At 40.5% G+C, this 20,275-nt stretch overlaps 1 protein-coding gene across 2 annotated transcripts; it reads right to left on the reverse strand.

The window, feature by feature from the left end:
* Positions 1 to 289: 289 nt before the first annotated feature.
* On the reverse strand, positions 290 to 20,002 carry galnt17 (polypeptide N-acetylgalactosaminyltransferase 17). 2 transcript variants are annotated; one of them, XM_028573465.1, is made up of 11 exons: positions 19,734 to 20,002; positions 17,754 to 17,937; positions 13,813 to 13,979; positions 8,569 to 8,743; positions 7,603 to 7,800; positions 6,839 to 6,956; positions 5,712 to 5,897; positions 5,213 to 5,350; positions 4,339 to 4,434; positions 2,478 to 2,639; positions 290 to 1,524 (listed from the first exon to the last, which is right to left on the reverse strand). In XM_028573465.1, the coding sequence occupies exons 1-11, from the start codon at positions 19,972 to 19,974 to the stop codon at positions 1,390 to 1,392; spliced, it is 1,800 nt and encodes a 599-aa protein (XP_028429266.1). In that variant the 5' UTR covers positions 19,975 to 20,002; the 3' UTR covers positions 290 to 1,389. The 2 variants fall into 2 exon arrangements, with proteins under 2 accessions (XP_028429266.1, XP_028429267.1); XM_028573466.1 differs by lacking the exon at positions 290 to 1,524 and adding an exon at positions 1,555 to 1,623.
* Between the last annotated feature and the right edge of the window lie 273 nt (positions 20,003 to 20,275).

Consider the following 20,275-nt stretch of genomic DNA (forward strand, 5'->3'; position numbering starts at 1 on the left):
GCCATGCAAATGGATAGGGCGGTTAAAAACAAAGTAGCCAAGAATGGTAGCTGAGAGAAAGAGAAATAAAGTACTCTCACATTTGTGAATTTATCAGCTGAAAATACAATTGTTGGCATAGGAAGTCAAGTTACATGTTAGCATCTTATAAAAACGTTCCGCACAAGACGAACAATTTGATGTGCAACTAAAAATGTAAAAGGCATAAAACTCATTTTGACCAAACAAAATCAAAACCAGGAAAACCAGGAAAACAGTTGTTTATTGGAAGACAATCTTGGGTGCAAAAATCCAACCGATAACATTAAATTAATTGAATACATGACATTATACACATCTCAATACATTAATAATACCAGCCTCAAAGGCCTCCAGCATTTCCACATTTGACACACTTGTGCACTTTTCCATTCCTGATTCAATCTTTCTCTCATTAGCTGCAGCTCCATCTCTGTATCCCAAAAAGTGCTTCAGGCTGCAGCTTAGTAGTTTTGGCCTTCTGCAGTAGTTATGGCACTCAGCAGGTAACAGAATAAATTGGCTCAGCTCAACTAAGCCTCGTCCCCATGTGCATACAGTACTTACAATCATGCTACAAGATGTACTGCATTTGGTGCTATTGAATGCTTTCAGTCAAAATGACAATAAAAAGGACAAATGCATCCACGCCATATAAAACCATGTAGCCCTCGACAATGTGATTTTGGAGATGATTTACAGTAATTCCAAATTGGCTCGGATACATCAAGTAATATTTATTGTTAATGCCTTTTTCTTCAAATTATAGATATTTACATGGTCTAGGCTTCTGTAAGAAGAAAATAAAAACCCACTTGTAGGCATTCATGTTTAACTCAAATGTATGCCTGTCATAAGTAGGAACGCCTAAAAAAAAAGTCGACAACCCCTAATGAAGCCTATTACACACTACCGATGAATTCTGATCAGTGCATATTACTGAAAATGATACAGAATGAGATAACGCAGACATGTTTTGAGGTTGAAGATAGAAACGTTATTTTTTGCCCCACATAAGACAGAACACAGTTTTGGCTGATCACATCTTCATCCTTAGACCTAAAAACATCGAAGAGAAGTGGCACAGAAATTATGGCAATGTCACATTGAAAGTTTGTCAAATTCAGATGGATAGAGAAACAGTCCTCATGCTAAACTTTCATCATTATGAATGTCCACTTTGTAAAAGAAAAAAAGAGAGAAATTTCACCAAACTTGTATCACTGAGATGTTCACTGCTCATATCTCTTTGAAACCATCTCCGTATTTTCTCGAGAAGACGAGGAGCCTCTGCCTCATCAGTTGTCCCTCAGCCGACAGGGACCTGACAGCTCCCGAAAATGGCCTCTGGTGTCACTGGTCCCAGTCGACCTACTGCTTCATGGTGTTCTTGATGGTCCACCTTTGCCCGGAGCAGGGCTGCAGGACCAGCAGGTGGCCGAAGTAAACGTTAGCCGGCACCACCTCCAGGCAGCGGCCCGTGGCTCTGTTTATGATCGATTCATTCTGCAGGGCAGGGGAAGAGACAGTGTTCCGGTTTGATCTGGTTTAACAGATGGCTCGTGTACCACATGTGACTGTGACAGGATGTGACAGGTCCCAGGCCTGATGTGGATCAATCAATCTTCTCAGGTAATGTATTCATCATGACAATAAACAGGACTTTTTCATAATATACATTTTCATCAACATGACATTTTACACTATGACTTTTTATATTTGTTTTTTATAAACATTCTATAGTATGACATTTTATGACATACTATTCTATGACTTTGTATTAGTTTTTTAATGTCACACTATACTATGACTTTTTAATGCCATACAATAACATTTTATTATATTTTTCATGACATACTATACCTTTTTATATTACTGCTTTATGAGATACTGTCCTATGACTTTTTTATGACATACTGTACGATGACTATTTATGAAATACTATAGTATGACTTTTTATGACAATTTATGACATACTATACTAACCCCTTTTATCATATTTTTTTGACATACCATACTGTAACTTTTTATGACATACTATGACTTATCATATTTTTTATGACATACCATACTATAATTTTTTTATGACTTTTTATGACATACTACAGTATATTATGACTTTTTATGACATACTAAACTATGACTGTTTTATGATAGTTTTTGTTCTCTGTTAAAATAGCCATTATTGAAGGAAAGAAGAAAAACATCAATATAAAAGGGTGATTCCAACTTTTGAACGAATATCATTACCAATGACTGCTTCACTGTAATTTTTGTGACATTTGTGACATTAAAGAACTTCCACTTGACCAGTAAGTAAAGATTTCATCTTATTTCATCCCATCAATTACATCTCTGTGCTTGGCTCTAACGTTCACATCAGGTTAAGTTATTCAGCACAAATTCTGCTTTTCTTGTGAACAAACACTGAGGAAAACGGTTTTCTTCCTACTTCTCACCTGAGAGAAATGCCATGTCTTTTGCTTAACGTTTGTAATCTTGTCACAGTTGAGGAGCTGAGGAAAGGTGCTGATCTGATCGTCCACCACACAGCGAGTGTCCTCCCCAGTGCTGCCCAGAGGGCCCAGGAATAGCTGACCCTCTTTGCTATAACGTCCTAACTGAGGGAAAACACAGAGACAGCACTCATACAACAGTCTGAGGGGGATCTCAAATATAAAGCATGTGTATACTGTTAAGTTACCCACCAAATTTGGGACCACTTGGGGTTTTGCTTGATGGATAACTTAAAAATGCAACATAAGCGCGTCTTTTGTGGAAAGGCTGATAATGTGCTGCACTCACTAACAGATTTGAAGTTTAGCTCTGCTAGCTTTTAGCATTTACAGTTTTTTTCGATTGCTAAACGACAGTGGGCACAACTGGAGTCACATGTGCAAAACTCAAACTACAGTCTGCACTACCTACAGTCACCTGAGCTAAACAGTTCACATCAGCTTCAAAACTCATTCAAAGCAACACAACTCTTAACACACGTCTCAAACAGTATGCACAGGCCTCACTGAGATAACACACACCGTCACTCAGAACACACTGAGGGTAAAAACACTAGCATCAAACACCAATACAGAAATTACAAACTTTCTCATCTTTACAGTTTGAACAATTTGAGTGACTTGACACTACTCAACAGTTTATTTAAGGAAAAAATATAGATTGTATAGCATACCAATTTTTACATAAGGTAAACAAGAAGGAATGAAAATCAGCAGTTTTCTTCAATAAAGTATTTTGTCTCTAGTAATTTATGGAATTACTGGAAAAAAAAACAACTAAAAGGTACATAACAGTACCAACAAATAGTGTGACTAATCTTGCCTCTCTCCAGCATCATGTGGCAGGTTTTCTTCATCACATTGGATGTCTGCATCATCTCTAAATACTAATGAATGTGCTGTTTCTATTGCTTTCACCTCCATTACTTTCTGAAAAACAGTAAGAATGCAGTTTTACTAAAGTAAAGATATAGTGTTTTTCACTTTTTTTATAGCTGTGTACATAACCTCAGACATCTTACCTGGACATATTGGTATCTTTGCTCTTTTACCCGTTTCTCTCAAACAGTACAGTGAATTGTTTCATTCTTATTTGGTGTTTGTATACAAAAAAAGGCTTTCTGAGCTTTCTCTGTATAAATACCATATATGTTCACTAACTAGTCTAAAATAAGACACTTGCTTAGGCTTTCAGCTAAAATTGCAATCAGCAGTGTTTGATAGGCACCAGACTGAAATCTATTCTGTTTTGAATGTGTGGTTAACAGTTTTGACAGCAGTGTGTTAGCATTTGAACAAAGTGCTGTAAATCTACAGTGTTGTGCACGTTGTGGTTAAAGTCATGGGATAAGTGTGTAGAGTTTTGAAAACTGTGTTCAAGCAATGAAAAATGAACTAGAGTTTGGTCCACATTAACTGCTGCTGTGCAGACTGTAGTTAGAGTTTTGCCGACTGTTGTTTAGCAATCGAAAAAAACCTGCAGACCTGCACTCTAGAAAGCACCTGTTCACCACTGCGAGCTGAAAAGAGATGCCCTGCGTGCAGGCTGAAGGGCTGAGGAACTGACACTGGCTGACTCAGTGCTTCAGCACATAAAAGTGCAACACAGAAACATTTTTATCCTGACAGCAGAACTCTCTTGTAAGAGGATTTCAGCTGAGCCTGTGTAAGAAACACAGCTGTAAATCATGTCACTGGCGAAAGACACTAATGAGTTGTGTGGGTTTTCAAGAGAGAAGCAAAGCTAGTGGTGAGAAATGCACTCTGTGGCCATTTGGTTGAGCGTCTGGTGTCCAAGTTGTACCTGAGGACCCCAGCCATGGCAGGGGTGCAGGGTGGCCGTGTGGTTCTCCTTCATACCCTGATCCATACACAGGTGGCTCGCTTTAGAGTTACGAATCTGAAATCATTAAAAGCGTCTTTGAAAATCACACTCAATTTCACTTGGCACAAGTTTTTCCCAAACAGTACTTAGGTATTCTCAAATTCATGGCTGCCGTCAGCCAGTCAGCATTATAAATCACTATGTGTAAGATAAAAAAGGGCTGCAACTAACGATTAAGTTTATTCTCATTTAATCGATTAGTTGTTTGGAATATAAAATGTCAGAAAACCGTGAAAAATGTCGATCAGTGTTTTCCAAAGCCCAAGATGACATCCTCAGATGTCTTGGTTTGTCCACAACTCAAAAATATTCAGTTTCATGTCATAGAGGAGGGAAGAAACTAGAAAATAGTCACATTTAAGAAGCTGGAGTTAAATATGTTTTACCTTTTTTTGCATAAAAAAATGACATAAACCAACTATTGGTTATCAAAATAGTTGGCGATTAATGTAATAGTTGACAAGTAATGGATTAATCTCTGAAGATCTAAAAAAGATAAAGATCCAAATGCAGAATAAATATTCCTTAACATTTTATAATGTTTTACAATAACACATCTCAGAGAGTGTGTAGGGATATGATCTCTAAGTGCCTTCTAGCTGTCTTTTTGCTTGGGATTGACATACAGTGTATATATATTTTATAAACCCATCAGGATTTTTTTGTCTCACTTATCCCTCACTCATCTGTTTTTAGTGGTTCCATCCATTCGTACAAATGCACCAAACCTTAGATGTACAAGCTTCTCTTTCCAACCTCTATCTCCTTCATGTCTGTTTGACTGCTGACTCACCTCGCCGTAGAACAGTGTGTTGTTATACCTCCTCATCTCTGGGTAAACATTGTCGAGGTACCACTCAAAGCTCTTACACTGCAGACTCTTCCTCAGCGCAACCCTCTGAGAGATGTCACCGTAATCAATACCGTGGTTCTGCAAGAGCACAAGGAGTCATTATGGGAAGCACATTCTCTACATGAAAAGCTGTAATAATAATGTAACTTTTAAACACAAATGTACATTTTGCTTTTGTCTACTGATTACTAGCATGATAGTGATTCAACTCCAACTCCCAGTTTATAAAGGTTTGTACATTTCTTATTCAAAACAGCTGTTGTAAAGAATTATCTTCCCCGCAGTAAGGGTTGCTCTTCGTATTTCCTTCGACAGCACCAGTAGTTTATGTGCAATAAACAGAAGAAGAGCACAGTAGTTAGCATGACCAGCCACCATGGTAAAGTCTACTTAATAAAACAGGATTAGCAACATCCTCTCTGCAGGAGCACTCTCTCACCTCCACAGGGATGTTCCAGGCCAGATAAACGTTGGACTTGTACTCATCCATCCAGACCTCAGCCACGCGTAGAGCGTTACGTCGTGTGTGGAAAGCTATGTTACTATGGTAGGGTTTCTTCATCCGTGCGATGTGAGCCACCCTGGAACATGGCAGCACCTCCATACTGCCTCCACATAGCCACACCTACAGGTACATAATGTTAAAGAACAGGGAACGTAAAGCTAGTAATACTATTTGTTTGGCCACGAGAGGGCAGACAATATCATAACAAGCTGACAGATACACAACTACCACAATATCCCCCACCTTGTAAGGTTGGTCAGGGCTGACAGCATACATGGAGCAACATTAAATGTTTTGATTTATTTTTCTGATCCCCTGATTCATGTAAGTCCAGTGTTTAGTCTCCTTTTAGCTCTGGTTTGGTCTCCACCAACTCCTGAAAAAAATATTTATCTCTAGATGTTCGACTCTCTCCACCCTGCTAGTTGCTAACCTTGCTCTGTCTGCCGTTTGATGTATGGCATGTAGCATATAGTGGGTTTATCAGAGCTTTTTGCTGGAAACACATGCCTATGGTAGTTGATAAGTGGTGGGACTGAACCACACAGTCACCTTGTCCATAAAACCAAAAGAGGCTAAAACGTGCAGTGCTGGGTATTCACTTTATGATTGTGACCTCTTTCATATTACAGAGTAATTTGATTTAATGTTAATATCAAATGATTGAATAAATCAAGTTGAATGGCTTACACGTCACTAATCCAAAGTTAGAATTTTTTTTTAAAACACTACTTGTCATAAATCGAGAGAGAAATTTGAGAAAAAATTTTTTCGATATTCTTTCCTTTGCCTTTTAGCAAAAACAACAACAAAACCCTGCAAAACAACGGCAGACTCTCCAATCACTCTAAATTTACAGCAACAAAGTCCCCAACCTTCCCGCTCGATGTGACCTATTTGTCTCCATTGCCCAGCTGTGAGCTACGCACATAGGGACTGGTCCTCCAGGACTCTTAATGGGGTCTCATTTATCAGCGGTGCCACGCTACGGTGGCCACTGCTCCACTTGAAGCTATAGGGGTAAAGCGGGAGCAGGAAGAAAAACTGGGTGACACACAAACCCTGATGCCCAATTCAATGTTCTCCCCTCCATAGACGTCCATGCCTGAGTCGAGCAGGCCGAGCTCGCCAAAGTAGTCACGGTTGGCCACGAAGGAGCAGCCAATCATGGCGGGAGTCCTGCGAAGGAAAACACAACAACATGAACCTTTACACCTGTACGAGTTGTGTAGCTTTGTAAATGTGAACCTTTTTCTGTATGCATTTGTCTATGTGAATGTGGTTTTGTGGGATTGTATATACAGTGTGCATGCAGAAGTGAATTAGTACATTCTTGTGCATGTGTAAACGGGATGTGTTTTCATTTTTATTTAAACAAATCGGTTTATTTATCAGTTTTTTGGGGTGGGGGGGATTTCAAAAATGTAAAGGAAATAACATTTAACACAAATGGTCCCGGTGAAAATCAGTATATAAAAATCTCATTTCCAGCACAAACACCCTTTTCTCCTCATGTTCTTCCTCACTTATCCCAAGAGGATGAACTTTTAATAATGTGAGGACACACAAATGGTGTAAAACAATGTTATTCTTCAAACATTACTGGTATTTTTTTTTTTTTATGAAAATGGTAAAGAACTGATAAAGAGAAGCATTTGTGTTATTATATGCAAATGCAGACATAAATCTGCATCCTGGGAAATGTGAGATCCTCATCTGTCCTTTTTAGCAAACAAATGTATACGCTATGTCGATTGTTGCATTCTGTTGTTGTTTGTGTGTCTTCCAAGTGTACTGTATGTTTATATAAATGAAGTTGGCCTGCCTGATTGGAGCAGATATGTCCCCATCGTCCCACCACTGTTTGGGCGGGTTGATGTACATGCACCACAGCTCCCAGTTGTAGCCGTGGCCTGAGTTCTCGTAGCGCTCCACCTCGAACGTGTCATGCTTGATGTTATCGATGGAAGGCAGAATAATCCTCTTGTGGTCCTCTTTTATTCTGGCCAGAACCGGCTCGGCCCTGAAAAGAGTGTAACCGCATGCACACTTTACAGACACAAAGTTAAAAACAGGTGGCACAGAGCTTCTCTTCAGATCTCCACTCTCTCACCCTCTTCAGTCAGTTATACGATCCCACAAGTACCAACTTTATTACTAATTCTATTTGATTCAGCTCAGTGCAGCTCTGGAGGGCATTTGTCTATTTATGCTGAGCGAACTGGGTTGTGTACATACTCTAAAGTACACACTGAGCTGGAAAATGAGTAGGAGACCTACAAAAAGGTGTCAGTGAGATGTGACAACAATTTTGAAAGCAGTCAAATGTTTACATCTGGGCCACATCAGTTTCATCTTTGAAATGAACTTTTATGAACAGGCAATGTCCTGTTTTAATGCTCTGCTCTATGTCTTGTTTGTTATTTGATGAGCTTTATGTCCTGCGGTATCTGTTTAAACATGATTCTACAGGCTCTACCCTTCTCCTTCTCTCCTTATCTTAAAACTTCTCAGGTGTGAAATTGCTTTTTGTGTCTTCAGTTTATGCTGTTTTTATGCTGTTTCCCTTTGTCATCTTCTTTAATGCTTCTGTAAAGCACTTTGTTACTTTCTTTTATAAGTGCTAAAAAAAGTGTATTATTGCTATTGCTGTTATCATGATTTGTTATTCAATGGGTCGTACACTATTTGGTTTTGTTTACTGCGTTCCGATATACATAAATGTGGACAAGCTAAGCTTCATTCTACCTGAAAAGGGAGAAGGGGATCCTAAAATGCCAGACTAACTCACCAGGATGGGGTGAACTCCACATGGGCGTCAAAGAATCCCGTCACCTCGGCGGTGGCCACCTTCCAGCCCTCAATCCTGGCTCGGATCAGTCCCTCTCTCTTCTGGTTCCTGACAATCTTCACCAGGCCGGGGTAGCGTTTGTTCACGTACTCCTCCAGTGGTCCTTTCAGCTGCTCTGCAGTCCGTAAAAAGTGAAGATTATGCACAGAACAAAACATCAGGTGATGGTTAGATAGACTGTCCTTAAATCTGAGATCAGAGCATCATCCATCTTGCTGATGTGTCCATGAGAAACGTATTAAAGTCCTGCTAGTTCCAGTTTTGCAGCACAGTACAGGAGCTCACCTTCGACCGCTTAAATAAAGATTGTAAAAGAATAGATCATCTCTCTATAGCTCTCAGTAAAGTGTCACATTTTATGTTTCTCTCTGTCCACTTGTTGCCATTACAAAATTACAAAAAAAAAGCATTCACATGGTTTGAAATCTGCAATCTTGGCCCTATTTTACTCTCAACCAATCTAGTGTGGGTTTAGTGTTGAGTTTGATAATACAGCCACACCGCTGAGGACTGACAGACATAAACAACCAACCCAAAAGCTCCACCACAAGTTCACAATGATCAGTTTTTATAGACGTACACAGAAAAAGGAAGATGACAGAAATCTGCTCCTCTGTTCCCTGCGATTCTGAACTCCAACAAACTCCAAACAACATAACAGGTTCTGCTTCCCGAGCAACAAAGATTGCTCCACCTTTGATCTCCCAATCAACTCATCAGCCTTTTCCCTCCAGACCCAAACACTCGCTAGGCTTCTTCCTCTGCATCACACACACACACACACACACACACACACACACACACACACACACACACACACACACACACACACACTTGACTTAGGCGTGACAACTTTGATGCTGTTTACCTTCCTAATCTGACCTGGGTTCACTGAGATGAAAGGGCTGAGAGCAGCACATAGACTGCTCCAAGTTCTACCTCAATTGTTCCATTATGTTACAAACACAAACTTTTGCTGTCAGAATAATGTGAGTGATGCTAGAATCACATACTAATCGTCATAATAAACACTAATTTGCAGTCTTGCCAAGAGTTAGATGAGAAGATTGATTTGTCTCTCATGTCTTTCCATCTCTATCTCTCTGCCTCTTTTCATTTCTTTCTCACTCAGAAAACACTCTTGATCACAAACTCATTTCCCATACACACTCGGGTGCGTACAACGCGAGGCCACAGAGCCGGGAGGCCCGTGCAGGCGGTGAGAGTGGTGAGTGTTATTTGTTTGCATGCCTCGCCCTCTGCAATCTCTTCCTCTCTGTGATGGATAGCTCGCTCTCAGCCAACCAGCAATTTCAAGTGAGAGAGGAGTGGAGTGGTGGTGGTTCAATATGTTCCTCAAAAACAAAAATAATATTTTATATTTTTGTTATTGCTGACAAATCCCATGAAAGTCCAAAACCAAAAATGAATTGATCCTACAAGTATTACCTGTGTGCTTATTCCTTTGAGCCACACACCTCCATTGTTTTCCAAAACCTACTAAAACAGATCAATGAATGCCTGACATGTTAATTACAATGAACGGTGGTACTATATCTTATTTTGAGCCATATTAACATACTGCACACCATCCTGCTGCCGAAAGTTCTCACCAGCACACAAAATGTGTATTAAATAGGGTTGGGTACCGAAACCCGGTTCCTCGGACCGGATTAGAACGCAAATTTCGGTTCCTCATTTTGGTTCCACTTAATGTGTCGACTGAAATATTTTCCCTCTGTCGCTCCGAAACCGACGTAAAAATATCACACTTTCTCTGTAGTCTACCGTTAGCTAGCTACTGTAAATGTAGGCTACTTTTAAAATGCCATATTTCCCCTCTGGGCTCACCAAAACGGAGGTAAAACCATATTAACCATTCACTGCACGTGATCGCTAGTAAACATATTACATCTTTGATGTCATTTTTCAGTTTTTCAAGAATCAGTTTAACCGGAATTGTTTTAAAAGTACCAGTTCGGCATCAGAATCGTAAAAATCCAAACGATACCCAACCCTATTATTAAAAGGAAGATATTTTTGTATTACAACCATGGTCTTGTTCTCATAGTTTTGACCATTGTTTCTATGTTTCTTGCATTGCCAGACCTTCCTCCCCAGCGCTGCAGGATTTTCTGGCGACACCTGAACAATCCCGGAAGTGGAAAGTCGTCGACACAGACTGTGTCAATAGAAATGTGCTCGCCGAGTTAACACAGAGACATTAACTAGGGAGAGAAACATGAGCAAGCCTACAGTTTAACCAGATTAATTACTTTATTGAAAAGGTAAAACTGCTAGTGAGTGCACCCATAATGTTGTTAATAAACCCTGATTACAAAGGAAAAGTGTGTGCACAATTAGAAAAAGTCAAAGTTGAACCAGAAAGTTAGTGTCTAAACTGTGACGGATGTTTATAGCGGACACTTTGGGTAATGACTTTACCGTTCGCCTTCATGTTCGACTTTGTTTACAACCTGCATGATGGTCTCAGTACTCGTGTTTCTTGCCACATAAGACTTGTTTTCAGCTACTTTGCCAGATCTCAGCGATTAACTCATTTGCACCTGCAGGAATAACACCAAAAACAAATATGGAACCCAAGTTGTAATAAAATTGAATCCTGAATCACAGTGACATTCTAAGTGACATGCTAAGGCATTGTTGGTTTTGGTTTTTTCATAAGATTTGTTGAAAATGAGAGAGAAAGAATAACGGCAGTCTTAAGCCCTTAAATCCCCGACTATCTCATCTCTCTTCCTGTTTCCTCGTTATTTGGCTTTCCGTTCCGTCAGATTGCTTCCTCTCTCTCTCTTCCAGATATCCATTGCCTTGCGCTCTTTTTCTCCTTCTCTCTCTCGACCTCATTTATCTTAAATCCTATTCGTCTCCCATCCTTTCCCTCTCTCTCTTTCTGCCACTCTCTCTAATAGCCTGGTTTGCTCTTTCAGCCTCTCCTTTCATTCTCTGATGCCTCTTCATCTCCGGTTCCCTCTTCTTCCTTGTCCCTCTTTATCACTTTGCTTATTTTCAGACCCTTCGGCCGTCTTCACTCCTCAACCTTTTCTTTCTTTCTTTTAGTTTCATCCCTTCTTCCCGAATTTCTCTCCAAACACCAACACCTTTTGCTCTTTATTGTTCCTGACTGTACCGCCTCTCTCCTTTTCGCTCTGCCGGGCTTCATCTCCTTCCCCTCCCGTCATCGGTCTCTCTTTGTCCCCTCATCTCACAAAACCCGGCATGGCAGCCCTGCCCAATAAATAAGACAGGGACATCTCTCCCGTGACATCCAATTGCGGTGCTCCGCCTCCATCTGCCTGTCTGCCCTGCAAATATGTAACACCAGACGACACCTCAGCAAATGCTAATTCTCAAAAGCAATGACCACGGCTTTTGTAAAGGAGATGCTCATCACCTCGTCGTGCCATATTACACCATACTACAAGTTTAATGCCTTTGTCCCATACGGTAACACATCAGGGAACAACGTATCAGCATGTTCATACTGTAAGTGACATGTGTGCAACAAGTATGAACAACAGACTTTGTGTTATGTTTGGAGGGTGTTTTTATTCCTACTCTTTGTATGGAACAGATGATTTTAAGTATAGGAGTATTTGAGTATAGGATGCTGTTTAAACAATTATGTTACCTGTAATGAACCACAGGTAACATAATTACTAAATAAATAAAAGTTTGTTTGTTTAGTTGTCCATAGGCAAAGGGAATTGTTAGCCATTGTGAAGGGACATTAAAGGAATAGCTTAACATTTTGCGCTTTCTTGTGGAGAGTTAGATGACTAAATTGACACCACACTCATATCTGTTAAATGCTGGCTGGGAGCAGTAAGTTCCTGGTCTCTCCGCGGGTTGCCTGGCAACTGCTCAGAGCCAAGAATTAGTCTGGCAAAGCCTCCCCATAAAACAGAAAACTGACACTTTTACATTTTGTTTTCATATTCACCCTCTAGACATGAGAGACGAATCGATCTTCTCATCTAACTCTTGGCAAGACCGCAAATTAGTGTTTATTATGACGATTAGTATGTGATTCTAGCATCACTCACATTATTCTAACAGCAAAAGTTTTTGTTTGTAGAATAATGGAACATTAAGGTAGAACTTGGAGCAGTCTATGTGCTGCTCTCAGCCCTTTCATCTCAGTGAACCCAGGTCAGAATAGGAAGGTAAGCAGCAACAAAGTTGTCACGCCAAAGTCAAACATTTTCAAATTCTGAACCTAGCAGCTTTAAGATGGTGTGTGTGTGTGTGTGTGTGTGTGTGTGTGTGTGTGTGTGTGTGTGTGTGTGTGTGTGTGTGTGTGTGTGTGAAGCTTCACACAATACAGGATTTTGAAGGCTGATAGCTGATAGTAATTTATGCCAATGTGCATTATAGAAATTTGTGCATTCAAATTGCATAAAGAAAAATCCAACATATTAACACATAGCCCTCTTCACACCATTACTACACAATAGGTTGCTGGCTGGATCTTTGAACACGTTTTCAAAACAAATGCTGTGATTAAACCATTTGTGATTGGAATACAGAATACCTCTAGTTCGTCTGGTTTGGCATTGGCAATGTTAAACAAATCTTTGCCTGAATTACGGCGACATCATTCAGTTTACTTGTAACTTCAATCTACATGTCTCCTTTAGAAAATCTCCAAAATATAATCATTTATCATAGTGACAACCAAAACAAACCGCATAGAAAACATAAACTTCCGTGGCAGAAGTAATGAAAATCTGTCAAGCTGACTTGAGTAAAATCATTTCCATCAATTGGCAATTGCAGGAAAATATTCAACGTGTAATACCTGCATGATTCATCAACTAAGCAATATACTTTTTTTTTTTTTTTTTAACTCTAGTGTCACTTTTTTGAGTATTTGATGAAACTAAATTTAAAAATTAATTATTACGAGGAATCTAAGATTACTTGACTTTTGACTTTTAGTTTGTTGCTTCCCCAATAATGACAGGAGACAGGCAATGTATCAAACCAAGACCTGCTGGGAGCCTTCTTTACCCCTCATGTTGTTCTGTTCTCTCTTCACCAGCCTCTATACAGGCAAATACGGTCTTTCAGATTACATTCACAACAGGTTCAAATCAAAAGGAGTAGAAGCCACTTTCCTCATTTGAGAGACGGCAAAGGAAATTTGCCATTTGTACTGACCGTCATCGCTGTTGTCGTCCACCAGGATGATTTCTTTAAGCAAGTGAGCCGGAGTGTGATTGACAGCTGAGTGGACTGAGCGCAGGATCACCGACAGAGCCTCGTTGACGAAGATGAAGATGAGGGAGACCTTGGGGAGATCTCTCGGGTAGCTGACCTTTCTGCATCTGCACAGAGACACGCAAAACACACCACAGCATTTGTAAAATAAAACCTTTCCATGCCAGCCTGTGAAACCTACATTCTGGGCTTTGCACGCTACACTCATCCTCCATCATTAGTGTAAAAGACCAAAAATCTTCTTCACTAAGCTGAAAGGCAAACCATGTGCACCAAAAAGAATTGCCCTATTCACTGTCTGTCTGCTGCAGATTGGAGGCCTATTTTTTATTTATTTTTTTTACTGCTGTTTTGTTTAAAGAGGTCTAATGAAGAGGAAAGAGGCAGGGTGAGACTTTGGTTCCAAGAGTGGGAGAGGAAACGCTTTCCTTTACTTGTCTCAATTCCTTTAATTCATAATATTATTTGCCACGTGAATTTTAATTATAAGGACTTTAACAACAAATGCATTTTCATGAATAAAAAAAATTAGTTTTCCCTATATTATACAGATATTGGACAGGAAAGCCTGAAGTTTCAAATATCTAACTTTTTTTTTTTTTTACAAGAAAACAGGCTTTAATTATAAATATTACAAACATGACGATGGAATATGCGTGTGTTAGAAATATATTTAATTCAGAGACACTTCTTTCAAAGAGTTTAGGACAATGGTTTTGGACAGAAAAGGTGTTTCAAAGCTATAGTGCGTAGTTTCTGCCGCCGCCATGAGGAATTCTAAGTAATGACAACTATGTCGGCGTGTCCACATGATGCAAGCCTTATGTGATCATGCATGCACGCCCCCCTTCGCTAGTTGCCAAGGAGGACATGGAGGATTAACAAAACATGACGGACTCTTCAGAAGAGGTAATTATCTTCACTCGAGTTTCTGCGTGGGAAAGTCGCCGGACGCCACAATCTTCTGAACATAGCCATACTGAGAAATCCAGAGAGAGTTGTGTGGAGCTGATGGTCTTAATTAGCTTTGTAGCAACTCATTTGGCAATGGCTTGAATGTAACGGACGTTCATTAATATCAAAAAGTTACACACTAAAGCTTTAAGAAGCTCCCAAAATGAAACCAAACAGCAGTGCAAGTGTGAGGGGAAAATATTTGAAAAAAGAAAATCCAGCAGTTACATATAACACTGATCTAAGGAATATACCGGTATGTACATAATGTACAAGGCAAGAGATGCCACAGCAATAATGGTAAGAAGTGGTTAGAACAGTAGTGGGCAAGGATGGTGCAAATTAGTGCAACCGGTAACAGCAGTGTGTAACAGCCTGAATGATTACGTGTGAGAGTGTGAACTTGTCACATTACAAGTACAGCTCCGTTGACTAATCTGAATGTGACTGTTAAGAGCCAGCTCATCAGCGGATGGCTCTTCTTTTGGCATTTCTGTAATGCAGTTTCTTGTTACTTATCAGCCGATACATACGTCAATTAACACCGACATACCTGTGTTGAGCTAAAATCAGTTGTGCCTATGCATCAGTCAACTCTTACTACTATATACGAAACATGTTGGGGAAAACAGGCTTGGACAATAAATGTACTCATCAGTAGGGCTGCACAATATATCGTTTTTTATTCATCATCGCAATATCAACAGGCACAATAAACACATTACTAAAGGCTGCAACATATCTCAAAAGACACTTTTTTTGTGTTAGTTGAAAGAAAATATCAGCAGAAAACTGCACTTTAAAATGTAACTGTCATTATTTTTTTAGTGGTGCCTTTTATATTCAATTCACTGTGACTTGTTCATAATGTTTGTGACAGGTTCATGACAGTATCATGTCACTCTTACGTAGATACCTTCAAGTAAAGTGTGACCGAAATTTCTTGCATTTTAGCTGAATACTGAAAGCAGCAGAAATGCAGAACAGAGTACACTTTCAAATGAATTTTTATTGCAAGTAAGAATGTTATCACGATATTCAACAATGTTAACGCATATTTTTCTCATATCCTGCAGGCCTAATCATCAGTGTATTCAAAATCTGCGTTTCTTCTTTAGACTACTAGTTTGACATTTGATCTTTATTTCTTTCCATTTGTCTCTCCCTCTCTCCCGTTTCGCCACCACCTCCGGCTCTGCAGTGTAAAGGGACCTTCAGCCAAACATAGCAGACTCATCAGACTCTAGCTTACGTGCTGCTGCTGAGCCGGAAGATATCGCACCCCAACAAGCTTCACACGCCACTTTGATCCCGGCAACATAAAAGACCCCCGAGTGACAAATAAGAGCGCTGAGACACACACACACACACACACACACACACACACACACACACACACACACACACACACACACACACACACACACACACACACACACAGAGCTGGTGGCAGTGATGGCTTTCTCATCATCACTGACTTTTAAATAGAAGGGCTGTTACTCGATTAACCAGCAATGTGTGCCAGAGACAGACTCTTTAAAGAAACATTTATGATGATGAAACGTGCACCATGCATGCAGATACAATATACTGCTCAGATCTATTTGTAGGAGCACAACTTGATGCACACACTCATGGACATATAGCCTGACAAGCCAGACCCACATCAAGATGTTGGGTCTGGGAACTCACAATTGACAGGGCTCAATCCGAGGGGCGGGATAAACGGTTGTCTTTCAAATTCCCTCTGCACGCAATAGGATAGCGCTACAACCAACCAGAGCAACGCTAGTTGATAGATTAAACTTCTGCACATCTCCCTTTTTTAAGAATGACTTCAGTGCTGTTCTTTGTTCTTTTCTCAAAGAAAAGCTTAACTCCAAGTCTTCCAGAGTCGCGGCCAAAGCCGATTCGAAAGAGCGCTGTTCCCAGCAGCAGCAGCAGCCATAAGCCCGCCCACCGACTCTATACACAATGTGATTGGCCCGGCCAGAGTTTGGTTTTTCCAGCTTGCAAGCCAACGGAGAGTTGCTAGACCCCCTGGCTGCAAATTTCATTTGTTGCCGCTAGGGTGCGTCTAGATTTCTGGGCTAATGGACATATACAAGGATGTGCACAATCATCAGTGATGTGTATGCAAGCACAATTCCAAATGCACCTTTTACAATATGCATGTACGCCTGGAGATTGATAGAAAGTATGAGTGCAACTACATCAAATATGAGAGTTAGAGGCAGAGAAGCAGAGAGAAAAAGAGAAAGAGAGACAGACAGACATTACAAGGGGAGAAATGACATGTGCACTGCAAAAAGTGACTGATGCACAAATTCTGCTGGGAGAACAAATCACCCTTAATAAACACATACATGAAAATCCTACTTAAGGAGGAGGTTAGGGTGGTGGAGGGAGCAGGCATGCATGTACTAGCAGAGTAATAGTGAGAAGTGTCAGGACAGGTTATAACGGCTGCATTGTACACTGGATCTGATTGGATGTGACTAGTCAGGTGATTACCACACAGTGAATGTGTGAAGGATCCAGTTATCATGAAGCATGAATGAAACAGCGGATGGCAAGCAGCTAATGCAAGTGGGACTTCAGTGCTCTGTCTGAACTATCGCTATGCTTCATTTAAATTATTTATCAGCAACATGTCTTTAAATACACACTTTCAGGGTTTTTCTAGTTAACGCACAGATCACACACTGAACTGTTACCACTGGAACTACTTTCTACCGAAACAATTGGAAACATGCTGCTGATGAATTATTTAAATGTAATTTCACAACACTGTTAGAACCACAAACAAAAAAAATCCATTTATCCCCATTGTATTGGGTGGAGGCAAACATCTAAGAGACATATCAATTGTTGTGAGCCAACACTGAAAGTGAATTTAAAAGTTGATCTACTTGACATGTACTCACTTGTTGGGCCGGTGGTCTGGTATGGTCCGATCCAGAGAGATTCTGTCACTGAGGTAGGCGTTGTAGCCGTACTTCTCCCTCAGGTATTTAGCATCGCTCTCCTCAGCTGGCGACAGCGTGGCAGGGAGGCCGCCTTTACCCCGACCCCCGAAGCCCTCGATCAGGCCCAGAGATTTGGACAGACCTGGGCGAGACAAACAAGAGAAGATTACATGTCAGGATGCTTTAATCTGGCTGAGTCATTCTCCTCCAAGCAACGCACTCTGTGGCGTACAGCTGGTAGCCGGCCTCCTTATCACAGCTCCAACATCACATGAGCATAGCGTGTAGTCAGTTGCTGTCAAAACAGATGAACATCTGAGCCGAATTCACAGTCTGACAAGTGGTGGTACAGAGAATGCATTCAATATAGAGCCGGGCGATATGGAGAAAATCAGATATCACAATATTTTTGACCAAATACATCAATGTCGATATTGCGGTGGTTGATTATTTGTGCTTTCACAAAATATTAACACAATGAGAGTTTTAATTTTTTTTTTAAATCACCAATAATGTAGATGTAGTCATTAAGTGGGAAAAGGGCAAATAAATAAACAGCTAGTAAGTCTGGTAAGTTCAGAAAATGACAATTACATCACTTTACTGTAATGCAGCCTTTCAAACCAGGAAAAGGCAACACTTGTGTCATATCACAATATCCCAAATTTAAGACAATATCTAGGCTCATATATCGATACAATAGTGATTTATTGCCCAGCCCTAATTCAATATACTGTACAATTTACTAATAGGGATGTGCAAAACAGGCCTATTCAAGAGCTTCCTACTGTATTCTGAGGTCAGGTTACTCAGTGATTACAAATACACATGAAACTCTAACGATTCAAGTAAAATAAAAAAAAAACATTGTAGGCTGCAAGCACCTAATTAAGCTTCAAGGTTTTCACTTTCAAATTAGGGATGAAATAAGATTCTTCTTAGTGTGACTGGGTGTATTTGTGGGTGGCAGAGTGATTAAAGTGACCGTCTTTCAACATGATAAGCTGTGTTCAAGCCTCTGTGTCGGCAAACATCCTGCTGAAGGCACTGAATCCCAAAAAAGCTCTTGCTCTGCTGTGCCCCAGACCTCTCGCCTCCCCGGGGGAAGAAAGACATCCTTCAAGGACAAGTACAACGATGAGGATCGATTATTAATTATTGATGAAACATTTTTTTTTTGAAGATCGGCATGAAAAAAAGCAAAGTTTTCTGCTGGTTTTTGTTTTTGGGAAAACATGTTTTACAAAAAACTGAAAAATATGATTTGTTTTCATAAATTTAGGATAACCTTGCATTGTTGCAGCTAAAAAGTAGTCTGATCCATTTACTTCATCCCACTAGTGTAGTCTAATGTATTCTAGTGGGTATACTGTACTGTATATAAATATATTGGCCTATATATATATGGGCCAGAATCTGTGTGGGGGGTCTGGGTGTCCTCCCCCAGGGTTATTTTGAGCATCAAAGACTTAATTTCCTGCGTTCGGATACACTTTTATGCACCAATTTACGGTGGAAATACCTTTGTTTAGCCTATGCGAAGAAGAAAAATACAGATGACAATTCAAAATATATCAAAAACATAATAGAAAGTATGTTGTTGCGTGTCATTGGGCATTTTTAAGTGGGTATATGGAAATCCTGGAGCTTTCTTAGTGGCTATACTGCGTATACTTTTAAAACCACATTTGAAAACAGAATTAGATGTTTTATTGCAAACTAATTAACAATTCATTGTTGATCTTTGCTACCAATAGTTGCAGAGGTGGTTAACTATTAAATGTATAGCCTACTGGTATGTAAGAGTTAGTGACATTTTCTTCACATGTCATGCAGTGAAGTGGATTTAGATGTTTCAGCAGGCAGTGCATAATGCCATAAAACACTATGGTCTTTATATGTGATTTCAGTTTAACTGTTACACTGCATCATCTTTACCGTTTAACTGCCTGTACACCACATCCTCCAGCGAGCTGAGCCTCTTCAGCAGCACCTCATGGCTGACGCTGGGCCCCTGCGCCGTCCCGTTGCCCGGGGGCCTCTTCCCGTCCGCCGGAGCCTCCGGAGCGGCGGCTTGGGCGCTGCGCGTGTTGCACTTGGCCCAGAAAGTCATGAACCCAGCAACCGCAAGCACGTTCAGCACCAGTAAAACCCTCCATCTTCTGAAGACAAAAGCCATTAAAAAGTCGCCGGTGTCCGGGCTCCGAGTGGTGTAGGGACAGGAGGGGGGCAGGTGAGGGAGGGAGGGGGGGGGAGGGGGGGGGGGGGGGGGGGGGGGAGAGTCTCTGGAGATGCCGTACGTGTCACAGATTCAGGGCTCCCTTGGCTTGCGATGTGCGGAAAGCTGCAGGGATAATTCAGCAAGTGTTACATCGGCACACACACACACACACATCATAGAGAAACAGAAACGTGACTGCAAATGTTGAGCCATATTGCACTGATTCCTTGTCATTAAATCTGCTCTCTTACCATTCGGC

Source organism: Perca flavescens, chromosome 3 (genome assembly GCF_004354835.1).
Source record: "Perca flavescens isolate YP-PL-M2 chromosome 3, PFLA_1.0, whole genome shotgun sequence".
Lineage (NCBI taxonomy): Eukaryota > Metazoa > Chordata > Actinopteri > Perciformes > Percidae > Perca > Perca flavescens.